The sequence below is a fragment of the Dipteris shenzhenensis genome, chromosome 10, assembly GCF_047967505.1.
Source record: "Dipteris shenzhenensis isolate YYH24624 ecotype China chromosome 10, Dip_SZ_1.0, whole genome shotgun sequence".
In the NCBI taxonomy this organism is placed as follows: Eukaryota; Viridiplantae; Streptophyta; class Polypodiopsida; order Gleicheniales; family Dipteridaceae; genus Dipteris; species Dipteris shenzhenensis.
Genome location: NC_141605.1, coordinates 47878425 through 47893753, shown reverse-complemented (window position 1 = coordinate 47893753; position 15329 = coordinate 47878425). Strand labels below are relative to the sequence as shown.

The following is a 15329-nucleotide window of genomic DNA, read 5'->3' as shown; positions in this document are numbered from 1 at the left end:
GCATTGGATTTGGAGCGCCAAGAATTGGAAGAATCAATCCAGAAGCTTGCTAAAAGCAAACAAGATTGGGAAAGGTCTATTTATGGCCAAGTTCAACGTGCTGTGGAGAACGAATGAGAGAAGTCAATAGAACGAGTACAAAAGTTGAAGGGAACACCTTTGGGACTGAAGGAGAGGAAAAGACAATTGCAATCTATGGATGCATTGTCCACCAATAGTGGTGCCCGAAAGAGGAGAGTATGGGCTGCAAGGTTAGTTCCCCAAATTTTTAATGAAATTTCTTACTCCAAAATATTCGTGGTGTTTCATTGTTTCCACTAAGACTCATTTGTACTCTACTTTAGGAACTTCATGGAGGATGTGATGGGAATAATGGAAATGGATGATAGTGATCCTTCATATGTTCTAAGAAGTTTAATAAAGCCAAGTGATGTCATTAAAGTGTTGAGGGACCCTAGACAAAAAGGGCTACGTGAACAAGTTGTTGCTAGAGAGGTAATGAAGGACTTCAAGGGCCTCGTGCAAGCAAAGGAGGTGCTTGGAGCTTGTGATGCTACTGGTGTAAGTTGTGAAGCTTACAACTCTGTTTCTAAAATTTTCAAGTCTTCTATGGAGGAAACGTATAAGATATCTACAATGCCATTGCCAACACCGTGGTCTGTAAGGCTTACACATCAAGAAACAAACCAATGTGCTAGAGAAAATCTTGGAGGATAACATTGTGTAAGTGGCACAATGACTTGGAAGAGTAAAAAGAAATTTGGCATCTAAACGTTTGAAATGAATGCTTTCAATAATGTTTATGTGGATGTAGAGAATTTGCAGAGAGCCATGGTCAAATTCTATGGGATGAGAGAAGAAGGTAAGAGAAATTCCCTCTTCGCATTCAGCTTTATTTCTTCTCATTTCTATATCCTTACTGTATTTCTCTTTCATTATATAGATGGCAAGCTAGTATTTGTTATTATAAAAATGGATGAAGCTCAGTTGGTAAAAGAGCACAAGCTAGAGAGGGTGAGCATTTGTATTATGAACGATGCCTTGCGTTTTGCTCAAGGGGATGAGGAGTTGAGCAGGGTTTCTCAGTCCACAATCTGAGAATGACATATGGTGGCTTGTAGCCTTTGAGACCCAAAGGAGTGCCAGGAGACATTGAAGTGGGTTTTGGAGAGAACCGGCATCTCGTCGATTATTCGAAGACAAGAGGCAGGGCAAACATTAATAATGGATGGGCATGGAATGTTTCAAGTTGAATGGCATCTAGTTGGTGATTTGAAGACCCTCAAGTGCTTGTATGGTTGTGATACAGGTGCATATGCAAAATGGACATGCTTGTATTGCACCCACTCTCAGAAGATGCAAAAGGGAAGCCTACAGTGGGAAAATGGCATCCTTTCTTGCAACCAAAGTGTAGCCCCTGATCGTAACAAAAAGGATCCTAAGTGGGACCCCATTCTACCAATTCCATTGGAGCAGGTACATGTGTGTACTTTGCATGCTGAACTGCATATACTTTTGATAAGTTACTCTATCTCCATCTAGTTTATGCTTGGAATTTGAGGCCACATCAAGTATCTGCACAATGCATTACAAAAGCTAAAGTAATGGCACTTCATGGAGGCAATGTGAAGCTTAAGTAGGACAAGAAACAATCAAGAAAGACACAAAATATTCCTATTAAAGTGTCCATGGGTGGAGGAAAGGCAAGGAAGTTCTTGTCCAACCACAATGCTGATAAAGAAAAACATTCATTGGCTCAAAGCACCCTAGGTTGGGAGTACTAGAAAGCTTTGTGTGAGTGCACTATAAATCTCCGTGAATTGCTACTCTGAGCAAAATTGTGGACAAAGCTTGATGCATTTATAAAGTTTCTTAGACAAGGTCAAATAGATGAGCTTTATTATGAGAGATTCAGGACAGCATTGGGAGAATTCATATCATTGATGGTAGAAGCATGGGGGGAGTCACATATTACACATTACATGGTAATCCTCCTTAGGTTGAAATTTTGTGCTTTAAACTTGAGTCAGTTTATGTTTCTAATACATTGTTTTTCTTTACAACATATTCTTGATGGTTTGTGGAGCAATGGGGCCCTTTGTCCATTTTGAATACTCAAGGAATGGAGAAATCACATGACAAAATATGAAGAGGGGAGAGGAGAAGAGTGGAGATGAGGAGAGAGGGCACAGCTAGAGAGCACACCACAAATGACTAACTGTACACTAGATCTAGTTGAAAAAATAGAATATATACAAACCCTTTTAGGGTTGGGGTTAGGGTTAGGGTATAGCACTCTATAAGGTTAGTGCTATGCACATATGATCACATAATGGTGTTATGCACACATGATCACATGATGTTGAGCCTGAACTCTCAATGGACTGTAATTGGAGTTGTCTAACTTAGCAAATGCCTCCAGATTGAGGTTGCTAGTCGACATGGTGCAAGAAATGTACTCAAAAGTGTCGTGAAGATGTCTGTATGAATCAACTGCAAATACACTAAATTTGCCAAGTGAAATCTCTGAACCATCAGTGAAGATAGAACTGCAATATATAAAATCTAATCTATATTACAAGGCTTGTGGCAATGATGCCAGGAATAGCCAAGAGGCTTTACAAGGCTGAAATGATGTGCACGATGCCGTGAGATAGTCGAATAAGCTTTATAATGGTGGCATGTGTGTGTGTGAAATCAAATGCTATCTGCCCACTAAAACAATCTATAATGCTTCTGTACTCTCTGAATTATGCTCAGTGAACTGATGATGTAAGGTTTTAGGTAATATAATGATGTGAAACCGTATGTGAGCGTATGGACTGACTTCGAGTAGGTACTAGCTGAGAATTTCGGGCATGGCTTAGATTGGCAACTTGGGGAAATTCAAAGCATCCCCTATATGGTGATCTAGTCTACTCTGATCTAGATCTAAACCAATAGTTGATCGATGAAAGAATAGCAAATAATTCCTTTACTTTTGTTCTTTTTAAGTGCTGGGTCAGATGCATCGATGTAGAGGCAAATGTGCATGAAGGAAGTGGTTTTGTCGGCGAGGCTCAAATGTGAGTGTAACTTGCACCGAAATGTGCACATGATGTGACGAGCACGTAGAGCACAAAAAAACGAGCGACTTTCTTTTTTGGAGCACCCTCAAATTCTTCCTAGATCAAGAGATACGACTTGATCTAGGTGGAGGGGTAAAAGGAGTGCAAATGTGCTCAATGATGATGTGTCACTATGAGTCACATGCAGTGATGATGTGGCACTATGCCTAGCAAGAGGTGTGCCAGTGAAGCCCTGTGCTGAGGTGGCAGGAGTGGTCACATAAAGTGACTGTGGAGCACTGTGAGTGCCTATAGAGGTCAGTGCTAACTGGACAGCTGAGGTGGCACTGTTGATGATGTCAACAAATTATGTGGCAATGATGACGTGGCACTAATGATGTGGCAAGATGATGTGTCCTAAGGATGTGGCAGTGGTGACATGGGTATGCTAATGTGGCATAGGTGACATGGATTACTGACGTATCTAGATGATATGACAGATGACGTGTTTGTGCTGATGTGGCACAGGTGACGTGGCTGATGATGTGGTTGATAAGGTAAGGGTGCTGACGTGGCAACCTCACGGGACTATTGATGTGTTAGTTTGGATAAGGTGCCACGTGTCGATAAATAGACCACACTGCATTGTGGTGACCCAATCGGGGTTATCTGATCAGGTTAGATTGACTAGGCTATGCTGACCAACCTTAAGCAGAGAAGGTTGTGTAACCTCAGGGATAAGACGAAGGCCACGTGTCATTGCTGGTGACCAAGTCCCAAGGGTGAGGTTACCCTTGGGATAAGCTGTGTGGACTGCCACATGGTGCGAGGAGGGAAGCCAAATTTGGATGGAATCTTGAGAGATTCCGTCTATCGTAGAGTCATCGGGATGGCTTGGAGCCCATAGGTGTTGTGGGCTGGCATTGTAAGCAGAAGCTTGGCGCTTCGCCCTACTGCAGGTAAGAATCAGATGTGAGGCTTGGGAGGCAGACACGTTGAGCTCGTTAGCTGAGCGTTTGTCTAGCCGATCGCGTATAGAGAAGTTATGGAGAAGGAGCCGATGCTACAGCAGTCGGGTGTTGCAGGTAGTGGAGTCTCGTGAGCTCGTTTCATGCAATCGTGCTACTGTGGGTTTGGAGCTATGCAATCTGTTTTGAAGCATTGAAGTAGAAGTTGGAATGGCTTCTCTGTCGCATGGAAAAGAACGGGGCGAGGCCTCTCCGGTTCAAAAGCGAGACCTGGGAGCTCAAACTGGGAGAGTCGCCTTTTTTGAAGCAGCTCTTCCTCGGTGTGTAATCAGACATGACACTGGTGATCGGAGATCCAATCCCTGTGAGGCTGTTCGCCTTTGCTCTAGAACTGTGTGGGCTCTTGCTTATTGCTTGCTTGCCCTTGCTATTGAAGCCTTTTCTCAGATGCGTTGAGTCGAGTGATTACCTAGGTAGCAGGCCGACTTTGTAGAGGCTCGATGAGAGGCTCGTAGAGGGTAGTAGAGCTAGAGCAAAGCCTTGGCTAGATTGTTGTAGCTCGTAGGTGCACAATTGCTCTCTCAAAATCTCTAAAACAAATAACAAAGCTCGCTGAGACAGTTTCTCTCACAATGATATCAAATGGATGGATATCTATGACAAAAATCTCTCTCTCTCTCTCGCAAGAAGCTCTCAAAGAACTCACTAAGTCTCTCAAAGAAGATCGCTCCCTCAAATCTCTCACAAACAATGAATCTCTCAATGAAATAATGAATCAAATGGAAGGAGATTAACGGAAATCTCTCATGGACGGAAATTCCTCTCAGATGGATGGAAATTTCTCTGAATGGAAGTGAAGGGAAGGATCTCACAATCACTTAAGAGAACTCTCAATCTCACAATCTCTCTCGCACTCTCAAGAATCGCAATGCCTCAGCAAAAGGCAAGGGAGCTCTGATACCATGACAAAATATGAAGAGGGGAGAGGAGAAGAGTGGAGATGAGGAGAGAGGGCACAGCTAGAAGCACACCACAAATGACTAACTGTACACTAGATTTAGTTGAAAAAATAGAATATATACAAACCCTTTTAGGGCTAGGGTTAGGGTTAGGGGATCTAACCCTTTCCTTTATAGCACTCTATAAGGTTAGTGCTATGCACATATGATCACGTGATGGTGCTATGCACAATGATCACATGATGTTGAGCGTGAACTCGTGAAACTCTCAACATCACACTATAGAGAAAAGGTAGCATACTTCAAGAATACAAGGCATGGGGGTGGTATCGCACAAAGCAATGCACTACATGAAATGTTTGACTGGTTTTATAGATGTCTAGAGGCCAGGACTCTCAAGCGCAATAAGGTAGAGGTCTCAAGTCTCGCAAAAGCGGTTCAACATGTCAAGAAGACAAGGAGATGTGCTGCTTGGAAGTCCTCAATAGGTAGCCAAGGGGTTGCGCTTTGGTTGCAACATAGAGTCAAACAAGGGAGGCATTGGGTCCTAAGAGAACCCCAAATGTAAAATGTTTGATGAATAAAGTTAACACTATTTTGAGTCAATTATAGATTCCAAAATTCACAAATTTGTTTGGAAATTGCATAATTGCCCTAGAATTGCATGTGTAACATGGTAGGGTGGAGGGGTGGGTGGGTTGGGAGGGAGGCTAGTGAAGATTAAGCATTACCAAACTGGCAACAAAAGACCGGGGGGGAGGAAGTGCACTCAAAAAACCCTAATTTAAAAGGGCCTATAAATAAAAACCCTAAAGTGCTTTAAAAATACTATATAAAGCACTTTAAAACCCTAAAATCCCTCATTCCTTTGGCACGAGTCAAAGAAACTGCTAGACCCACTGGACACCATTTAGACACTACCCGCTCTCCTCCTCACAACTCCATGGCCTCCGAACATACTACAAGCCCCAGTGGCCAAGAGGGCAATGATCAGTAGGGATCTGAAGGCGGTTCTCATCATCAAGAGTCCCAGCGATGCAAGTCCCCACCATCCGACTCTCATAGGGGATTCCAGGGATCTCAGCACCATGAGGAATCCCAACACGATGAAGGATCTAAGCACGATCAAGGGTCCTCTCAGTCCTTCCACACAACTAACCGTGGAAGATAAATATTTGCACTATAATGGTCATTTCTGAGCAATCCAGTAAGAATCTCACCGTGCGACAGAAGGCAAATGTGTTATGCATCGTGCGAGAAGCCCAAAAATGGTAAAACCCGCTATGACACATATAAACTATTATGCATTGCCACAATAGTAATATTTCCCAAATGTGCAAGTTCTTCTGCTTGGACTCTCTACACCTCGCTTGCTTGCATAGCCAATGTTTAAGAATGGTTCAATCGATTGTAATAACCGAGCAATCCAGCATGTCCCTTGCCAACAAACCGAACAACATCATCCACTGTATGAAAAGGAGGACTCTTTTGGGTGGTAGGCTCTAAAGGATACAAGTTTCCATCCACCCAAAGGTCAAGATGCTTCTTCCCTTGCAATCGAAGACTGTGGAGCACACTTTGAGGAGTTCCACTATATCCCAAAGAGCGTGTGCTTGCATATTCTGCCTCTAGTTGTAGGCTTGTGATCTGAAAGAGTGAGAGAGGAGAAGGTTTTTTGCTTGACTTCCAAAGCTTGATCTACCAAAGATTGAGCAATATAAACTCTGTCTAGCCTAGCTTCTCTTCTTAGATCACCTATCTATCTATTGCATCAAGTGTATATGCTAGGTGAACCTTCTATGTCAATAACTTGAAGGTGTTCTTTGAGGTCTTCCCAAATTTGAAGTTCAAGGCCTCTAAGTATAGAACCTTTTTGTTACCACCTGTCCTTTAAGCTCTCAACCATATTAAAATCCCACAGTCACTGCCCAAGTTCATCATTGCATTCCATGTGGCTCTTCTGTCCATTGATCCAGTTGGGGCACATACTGAAACTACAATAAAAGAAATCATTTTCAACTTACATTCTAGAGCCAACCATCTATGCTTTATCCTAATGGCAGTTAAGAACACAGTCTTTGTAGTGGGATAGTATTCCAATTGCAGTGCCTCCTTTGCCTTCATCATGATCTGTGTAAAACATACCCTTCTGTTTATCAATACTTTTGAGTCTATTTTCCAAAGTATCATTGGTGACTTTAACTTCTTGCAAGACAAGAAAAGTTGAAGAAAGAGAGTTTCCTCTCAGCCAATTGGCTAACTCTTGACCTCTTCATGGGTCAGTCAATCCACAAACATTAAGTGTGAGGAATGAGTAAGGGTTACTTACCATTCTTACTTTTTCCCTTTTTTGCCTTGGGGGCAGGGTTTTTGGGGGGGGGCACTCTGGCCTTTGACTTGAGAGATTCTTCTCTTATTCTGAACAATGGCTTGAGGTTTAACAGGGTCTTCAATAGCCTTTTCCTATTTTTGAGCCAGAGGGAGTTCTTCCTCTGATTCCCATACTTATTGGTTGACATCCTCTTCAAACTCCTTGGACCATCCAAGTTTAACCTCAACCTCTTCCATCTTAGCATCCTGAATCCATTGCTCAGTTTCTTGATCTATTAGTGCCTCATATGCATTGTTTGTCGCCAAGGGAAATGTGACTATGTCCTTTACTGTGTGAACCTTAGGAATCTTCTCCTCCTCTGCCCCCTTGTCTAAAACATTGCTAGTTACTATTTCTGCACTCTTCTCTTGAGTTTGACTTTTCTATTTGCCTTTAACAGTCCACTTGATCTTGGGGGGTTGGATGGCCTATTGTTGAGTTTGTTCCTGAGGTTGCTTAGGCATGTTTCTTTTCAAGGGACAACTTTTCACTATATGGATTGACAACCCACACAAAAAACATGAATTAGGAAGGTCCTTGTAAACCAAAGGCTATTCCATGAAGACACTCCCATTCCTATTAACAATTACCAGGGTATCTAAGAGTTCTTCAACAACATCCAACCTGACACAAACTTGAGGGTGTCCTCTGGGATTAATAAACTATTCTTTCTCTACATCAATGACCTGCCCTAAGCTTCTACAAAGGTTGGGAGCTTGATTTACCAAAGAAAAAGGAAGGTCAAGGAGTTCAACCCACATAGGAACAAATGTAGATCTAGGTTTGTTAGGGTTGAAATTATGAGTACAAAACTCTAAGGCATGTGATGAAAGCCAATCAATGGATTGCTCTAATTTATCCTCGTCTAGGAAAGTAGCCACTTTACCTTTAGCAACTGGTTTCTCCTCATCTTTAGATTGGTAATCCTCTTGCTAATGTGGTCGTGGATCCTCTGGTGCATTCCCTTTAGTTTGATTTATGTTGTCTCCTGGCTTGGGCCCTCCATCTGTGCCATCACTGGTGGTACCTGTGGGGGAGGTTGTTCTTCTCCCTAGGTGGCTATCTGTTCTATGTCCACTTGTTGGGTTAGTGTCAGCACTCTTGGTGGGCGGCTACATGTTCTTTTCTTCCTAGCTCAAAATCCTCCCCTCCCTTGAAGCACCTGCATCATTGAAGCCTGACTTTCGACCAATGGTTGTGGCCTCTCTGGGCTTTCCTGATGTGCCCCAGGTATCTCCATTTGAGGTTCGTTGTTGGGAGGAGTTGCTTCTCTCGTTTATTTCTCCTTGTCCACTGTTACTGGTAGAGCCAAAAGAACGACACGTGAACGAGGGAGTGAAAAGGCCTCCTCTGAATTTCTGGGCAACGCCCATGTAAGAGGCCCTTGTTGTCAGCTTGGGAGGTTAACTGCCAAAATCTGACAACTGGGGTAGTAGAGTTCTCATTCCTCGTGGTCCATACTCCTTCAAGGTAGAGTTGTTTGTATTGCTCAATGGTGGAAAGTGGACAGAAGTGAACCAAGATATATCAACGTCATCATTTGGATTCCAGAAGTCGTTTTCATGATGATTGTCCATAGAGAATCCATGCATGAAGGAAGAGGTCACATCATGTGTATGGTCAGTGAAGGTTGGAGATGGATTTGAAGGGGGATCCTTTCCTCCAATATCAGTCCCTCATACTAAAGATAGATGTTTTAAAAAGATGGCCAAAGAAGAAGCAAACGAGCATGTGAATCTTGTGGCAACAGAAGATGGCAAGAAAGAAGATAGCCTTCTACCACAAATGAGAAGAAGATTTGTCTAATGCATACTAAAAGCTATCTAATCATGATACCTTAGCCTACAAATAGAAGGCTCCTTGCACTGGCAAAATCAATGAACTTCAATGAGGCTCCACTCATGCGACATCACTGATGTTGTATGTGTCAGTGAGATTCAATGTGACATTACAACTGATGACATTACTTGTGATGTGTGTGTGTGCATGTATGTGTGTGTGAGTGTGTTACCTCTACTATTTCAATGAATCTAAATCTCCATTACTCAACATTCTTAGTCATAGTTTCGAAAGGCCCCTGGTAGCCATTGCTTCATCATGACTATAATTACATTTATGTTCATGCTTAAGGGTGTAGCAAAGAGGATCATTGAGCCAAAAGAATTCTATCTAATTACTCCAGCTGCATTCCTAATCAAGAATCCAAGAGAGTAATTTCTAGCTACATCTCTAATTGAGAATCCAAGAGAATAACTCCTTATCCATTTCTGCAATGTTCAAAACCATAACATAGTTTCTAAATTCAACAAGTTACAAGGTAGTTCAATTTTCAGTTCTCATTACTGACAGATACATTTCTGTAAGTGTGCATGATAGGGTCGAGAGTATTATATCTCCCATCCTAAGTCTCCGAAGTGTATCCTTCAAGGTTGCTTACATCCTTCTTTGCAATATCATGCCCAAGACTCTACTTGCAAATCCGATGGAGAGGTGTGTCGTCTCACCTGCATCTATCCACAAGCACAGCATGTTAGAACATGAATACAATGCACTGTGGGACTGCAAGCTTCAATGCCGGCACACAGTTGTTATCCATGTCACTCTATCTGACTAGCAATATCCAATCTTGGCATTCTAGTATTCGAAAAAGATCGGAGGTTAGCATTTAAAGAGTTAAAGAAATGCTTTAAAAATGTTAAAGTCATTCTCAAGGGAATATATGGAATAATCACAGGTCCTATTGTCCTTTATTTTCAATTCTTATCCAATCATAATGTTGAATCAGCTTAGACCTGCAAACAAGAACCCTGAAAAAATGATGCATAGAAACCTGCATATAGAACACAAGGGTAAAATTTGTCTTGACTCAGCTCATATCCAAGACAATTCTATGTTTCACTGACTAATCATATCCATGAAGTTCTAAAGGGAAGCCTAATGGTAGATGAATCCCAATGGGCTAAATGAAACCCCACAAGCATGGGATCAAGTCAAGATTAGCATTAATCAAATCTTGGGATTCTCATCAGTGTTCCCCAAAAACATGCAAAGCCTTACAATGAAACTGCAAAGTTTTTAGGTTTCACCTGACTTTTTTCTATTTACAGGTTTGTGGAAATTGTTCTTGTAAGTGTTTCATAGGTATTTGACTTGGAGATTAAGAATCCAAATTTTATGGCTTTTCATTCATAAAACATGCATGTTTTTTAGTCCACTAGAATATAAAATCGAGGTTTTTAAAGTGTGCATGCTTTTCATATATAAAAATGTTTAATTTATATAGCTTTAGATATATGGGTTTTAGTTGGATGAATTATGGTTTGTGGAGGAGGATCTAGATATCCTTATCTCCCTTCTAACCTATAAGCCGTTGCCACGTTTGGCTTAGTCTTCTAACAACAGGATTTGCCCTCTTTCATTAGTATGCTTACTTCTCCCTTCATTGGTTTTTCCCTCCTTTGCATACCAGCTCGTTGGCTTCTCCCTCCTTCGCGTACCAGCTCATGTCTCAGCCTTCGCATACAACACAATCCCCAGCTCTGAGGTAAGATTTCAACTTCCTCTCCTCTTCGCTCCATCTTTAGTAGCTCCTCTTCTCTTCAAGGCAGTAAGGCCCCTTCACTCCTCTTCTCTTCAAGGCAGTAAGGGCTGCAGTTGATGGGGGACGTCCTGCAGTAGATGAGCAATCTTCTCCCACCAGCCACCACAGTTTAGTCACGATCAACACAGCTTCCTATGCTGTCTAGCTCGCTTTGGTCTTTCGAAACGATTAATTTATAATGCAGAAAACTCTCAATCACAAAAGAAGAGATTCGCCATGTACAACGTTTCCAACTCCTGCAAATGATGTCCGTCGCTGGGCAGCCACTCGAGCGGCTCTGCGTTCCTTTTCCTGTCTGTCATTGTTGGGGCTATGCACATAAGCAATAGGGGTGAAAGTTCTTTCTTTGAGGATAGCCTTTTTCTTGCTAGCCTTCATCGCTACTACTGATTAGTGAGAAACAGGTAGAGACAATGTTACTGTAAAAGGACCTTAACAACGCTTCTGCAGCAAGATTGAATCAAGCCAGCCGAAAGAAGTATGAAAGAGGAACTTGCTACAGAAGACGGGGGACAACCGAATCACAAAAATGAAGAACCCAAAGATAGTAGCGACTCCTTCGATAGCGACAACACAGAGCATGATGAAAATGCCTACGCTATCAACGAGGCGAAAAAGGAGGATGCGGGTCCTGACGTTGGACATCTTTGCTCGAAATCAGTGTTCCCCAAAAATATTTTTGGTTGCGTAATGAGAAACCTGATATCTCAAAACTTACAAGTCTTTGAATCAACCTAGCAATCAGAAACCTGAGATATTATAATTCAGCCTTGTGAAAAGGGAAATTTGAGCACTTCAGCACATTTGAATTTTATCCTGTGTCATCATGGCCTTAGAAAACTTTCAAACATATTTCCAAAAATTTAACAAATCTTAAACTTATATTATACAACTACTCTAAACAATTTTATAATCATATATTGAAAGTTTACAAGGGAACACTGCTAATACATTCATGAAAATATAACGGTACTTTATTCATGACAAGATGTGGATATATCTTCATGAAAAAGCAAGAAACAGCTTCAAGGAGTCATGCTACACTATCATTTCACTCACTGAAAAAGCAAGAAACAGCTCAAGGAGTCATGATACATTATCATTCTAATTCACTGTATGCATGTCTGCATGTTTTGGCTGCATTCCGCCATAATTGTATAGCCGGCACAAAATCAAACTCTGCTAAAGGTGGTCCTTCGATTGAAATCCGCATAAGTGAATCCAAGTTCTTGGTTTCCAATCTATTTCTCAGCTTGTTCTTGATGATGTTCTGAATACTGAAGCCCCTTTCACAAATAGCTGTGCTGCTGCACTGCAACAAGGCAATTTCTGCAACTCGAAGAAGCATAGGATACTTATCACGGAGCACTTCTTTTTCTACTAATAAAGCACCATGCATCTTTCAACACTTTTCCTCTCCAATCTGATGCTGCTTGTATCTTAAAAATATGATATTCCCTCTTCAATGCTCTATCATCAATCAAGCATCCTACATGTGTACCATCCACTAACATTGCATCATTTCCAAACTGTTGTGCCAACACTCCCAGCTCATCTCCTCCATAACTTTTAAGCTCTTGAGTTGAAGGAAATGTGGAAGGTGCAAGGATTTTGAAGCTCTCCAACACATGATTTTCAGAAAACCTAGATCGCAAGTTTCTTTTCACTTCATTACAAAAAGCACTTTGAAACTCAAGAGCTTCAGCAAGATCACTACCAATAACACATCTATCAATTCTTACCCCATAGTACATGTCCCCTTTTAAAGCCCTACGCATGGAATATAACCATCCATCTTGGCCACCAAACGAAGGAATAGAAGGAAATCCATAACCATCATGCCCTTGCATATTGATGTTGATGTCTTGAGGCCCCATAAATTCCATATCTAGCATAGTGATGGTGGAAGCCACTAAACTAGGAATAGTTGTAACATCCACATAATACTTCTGAAAGGCATATGACAAGCTTGCAAGATGATCCATCACGTCACCCAAAAAATGCAACATGTACATGAACTTAAAGTTTGCAACCAATTTAAACACTCTTGTATTCTCCTCTTGTAAGCATACCAAAAGCGGCTCATACATTTCACAAATCTTGGAAATTACCTTAAATCTACTCAACCATCTCATCTTGTGTATCTTTTCCATCCTCAAGCTTGGACAATTAAGATGATTAGCCAACTCTGCCAATCTAGATGACCTTTTAGAGCTTTTCTTGAAAATTCCAGCAACTTCATTCAACACACAATCCACATGTTGTGCATCAGAATTTTGTTTAAAAGTGTCAGAAACACATAAGTGAGTTCGGTGTGCCACACAATGTATCGATGTCATGAAAGGACTCCTTCTCTTCAACAATGTAGCCAATCCATTTGTAGAACCAATCATTACAGATGCACCATCAGACCCAAAGCTGACCATTTTTCTCTCATCTATACCATATTCTCTAAAGAATTTTATGATTGCAGTTTCGAAGCCCCTAGCTGTCCTATCATGTATTTCAAGCAAACCTAAGAAAGAAACCCGAGGCTCATGATCGTAGATGTAAGTGGCATACACAATGAGATGCTCCATGATTGAAATATCCGTAGACTCATCAACTAAGAGACCAAAAAAAGGTGATTTGTTCAGCCTCTCTATTGTTGTGTGCAAGATAGACTCACTAATATAAGTGGCAAATGTTGCTGCTGCCTTTTCATTACGATATAACTCTCGGGGCACTAATACACTTCCACACATATGCAATAAATCCAAAATTGCAGGAAATTTCAGAAATGCCATATCTTCCTTCGCAACATGATAAGAAGCTCGAAATAAATTCAAAATTCCAGCATCAACATCCCCTAATTGCCGTTGGATACCTTCATGGAGGGATTTTTTCCCATAGTTTTGTGAGTATGATGCCCACTTGTGCTGTTTTGAAGCGGCATGACATCGTATCGCACTAAGCTGAATATTCACTGATCCAATAGTGCCAAATTCACTACGACATTTTCTCATTTTTTGGCATGTTGTACAAAAAATACGCCCAAGCTTTTTGTCAAAGAATGCCCATTCAAAAGAAATAGCCCGAGAATCATTCCAAGCCAAACAAGCATTTTTAATTCTTAAGACATCATTTTCTTCACCCGGTCCTGGTATCTCTTCTAGATCTGAGTCACATGTCACATGAGATGATGATGCTACATTAGACAAGGATTTTCTCACACTCTTTCTTTTCACGAGAGGGATCAATCTGGTCATTCCAGGAAAAGCAAAAAGAGTTGTTTGTCTTTGAGTCATGGTTGGGCGTAAATCTGTAAAATATTGCAGCGCAATGACTACTTAGATGCTTGCAAAATTCAAGTCAAACAACAAGCAGCTGAAAGTTGAATCAATAATTCTACATTTATTATTTAGCATAAAGTTCATGCAGGTCAAAGAATAGATTCAAGCTCTCGAAAAAAAACAAATGCAACAATTAGGTTGCAATCATATGAGGTAAAAAGGAAGCAAAGATGGCCTAAGAAAACAACAGACTTGATACTGAGAAAAAAACATCATAATAAGTACAAAAAACTTGCTGGCACCTGACTAGAACCCCGGTTGAAGCTTCACGAGAAAGAAGGAGCTGCCCCAAAGCAACCGTCACTGCACAAATGAAAGACAACACATAAGAAACCCCCTTTTAGAGACAATGAAGCATGGCTTGAAAAATGCAACATGTATAGGTGTGTGCTAGACGCTTTTGCAATTAAAGAGTGATTAGGGTCTTGAATCTGTGGCAGTGATATAGTTCTCTTGATCTAGTGATTAGGGTCTTGAATCTGTGGCAGTGATATCCGTGCAGGAGATGTTTGCGTTTGGGCATTGATATGTTTGATGAAATCAATAGCATTGAAACCGAACAAGCTTAAATCGTGCTTGTCATCTTTGGCATTCTGACATTTTTGATCGCTTGCAATTTTTGCTCTGATTGCGGCTTTGAAATGCTTGCAAAACCATCATTCGCATTTTGAAATGAGGATTACAGATTTCCAACTTCTGATCACCTCGCAACGATGAAGGCTGGCAAGAAAAAGGCTATCCTCAAAGAAAGAACTCTTCCAAGGTTCTCCATGTGAGATTGTAGCTTAAATCATGATGCTTATCGGATACCAACCCAACAGAAAGTCCCACCAGGCGCTCTTTGTAAGAGCAATACTTCTACCAATCCTGTGTGAATAGTGAAGCTCGAGTTACCAATGCAGCTGGCAAACCCTTGAATCTGGGATAGAACAGTCCAGCCCTCATTTCAGAAGTACCATCCCAGCCATAACTCCCAGTACTATCCCAAGTCTCACCATATCCAAGCAGATTCTTCCACTTGATAGAGCCTTCACACGTCCAGCTTCTGGTC

At 41.3% G+C, this 15329-nt stretch overlaps 1 protein-coding gene across 1 annotated transcript; it reads right to left on the bottom strand.

Moving 5' to 3' along the window:
- Nucleotides 1-12062: 12062 nt before the first annotated feature.
- LOC147897911 (uncharacterized) lies at nt 12063-14007 on the bottom strand. The gene has a single exon (XM_087380902.1). It carries the CDS (start codon nt 13949-13951, stop codon nt 12305-12307), a length of 1647 nt encoding a protein of 548 aa, XP_087237028.1. The 5' UTR covers nt 13952-14007; the 3' UTR covers nt 12063-12304.
- Nucleotides 14008-15329: the final 1322 nt, after the last annotated feature.

Bases quoted from the DNA above. Each gene is read 5' to 3' on its own strand.
- LOC147897911 (XM_087380902.1), bottom strand. From the start codon at position 13,951: ATGAGAAAATGTCGTAGTGAATTTGGCACTATTGGATCAGTGAATATT.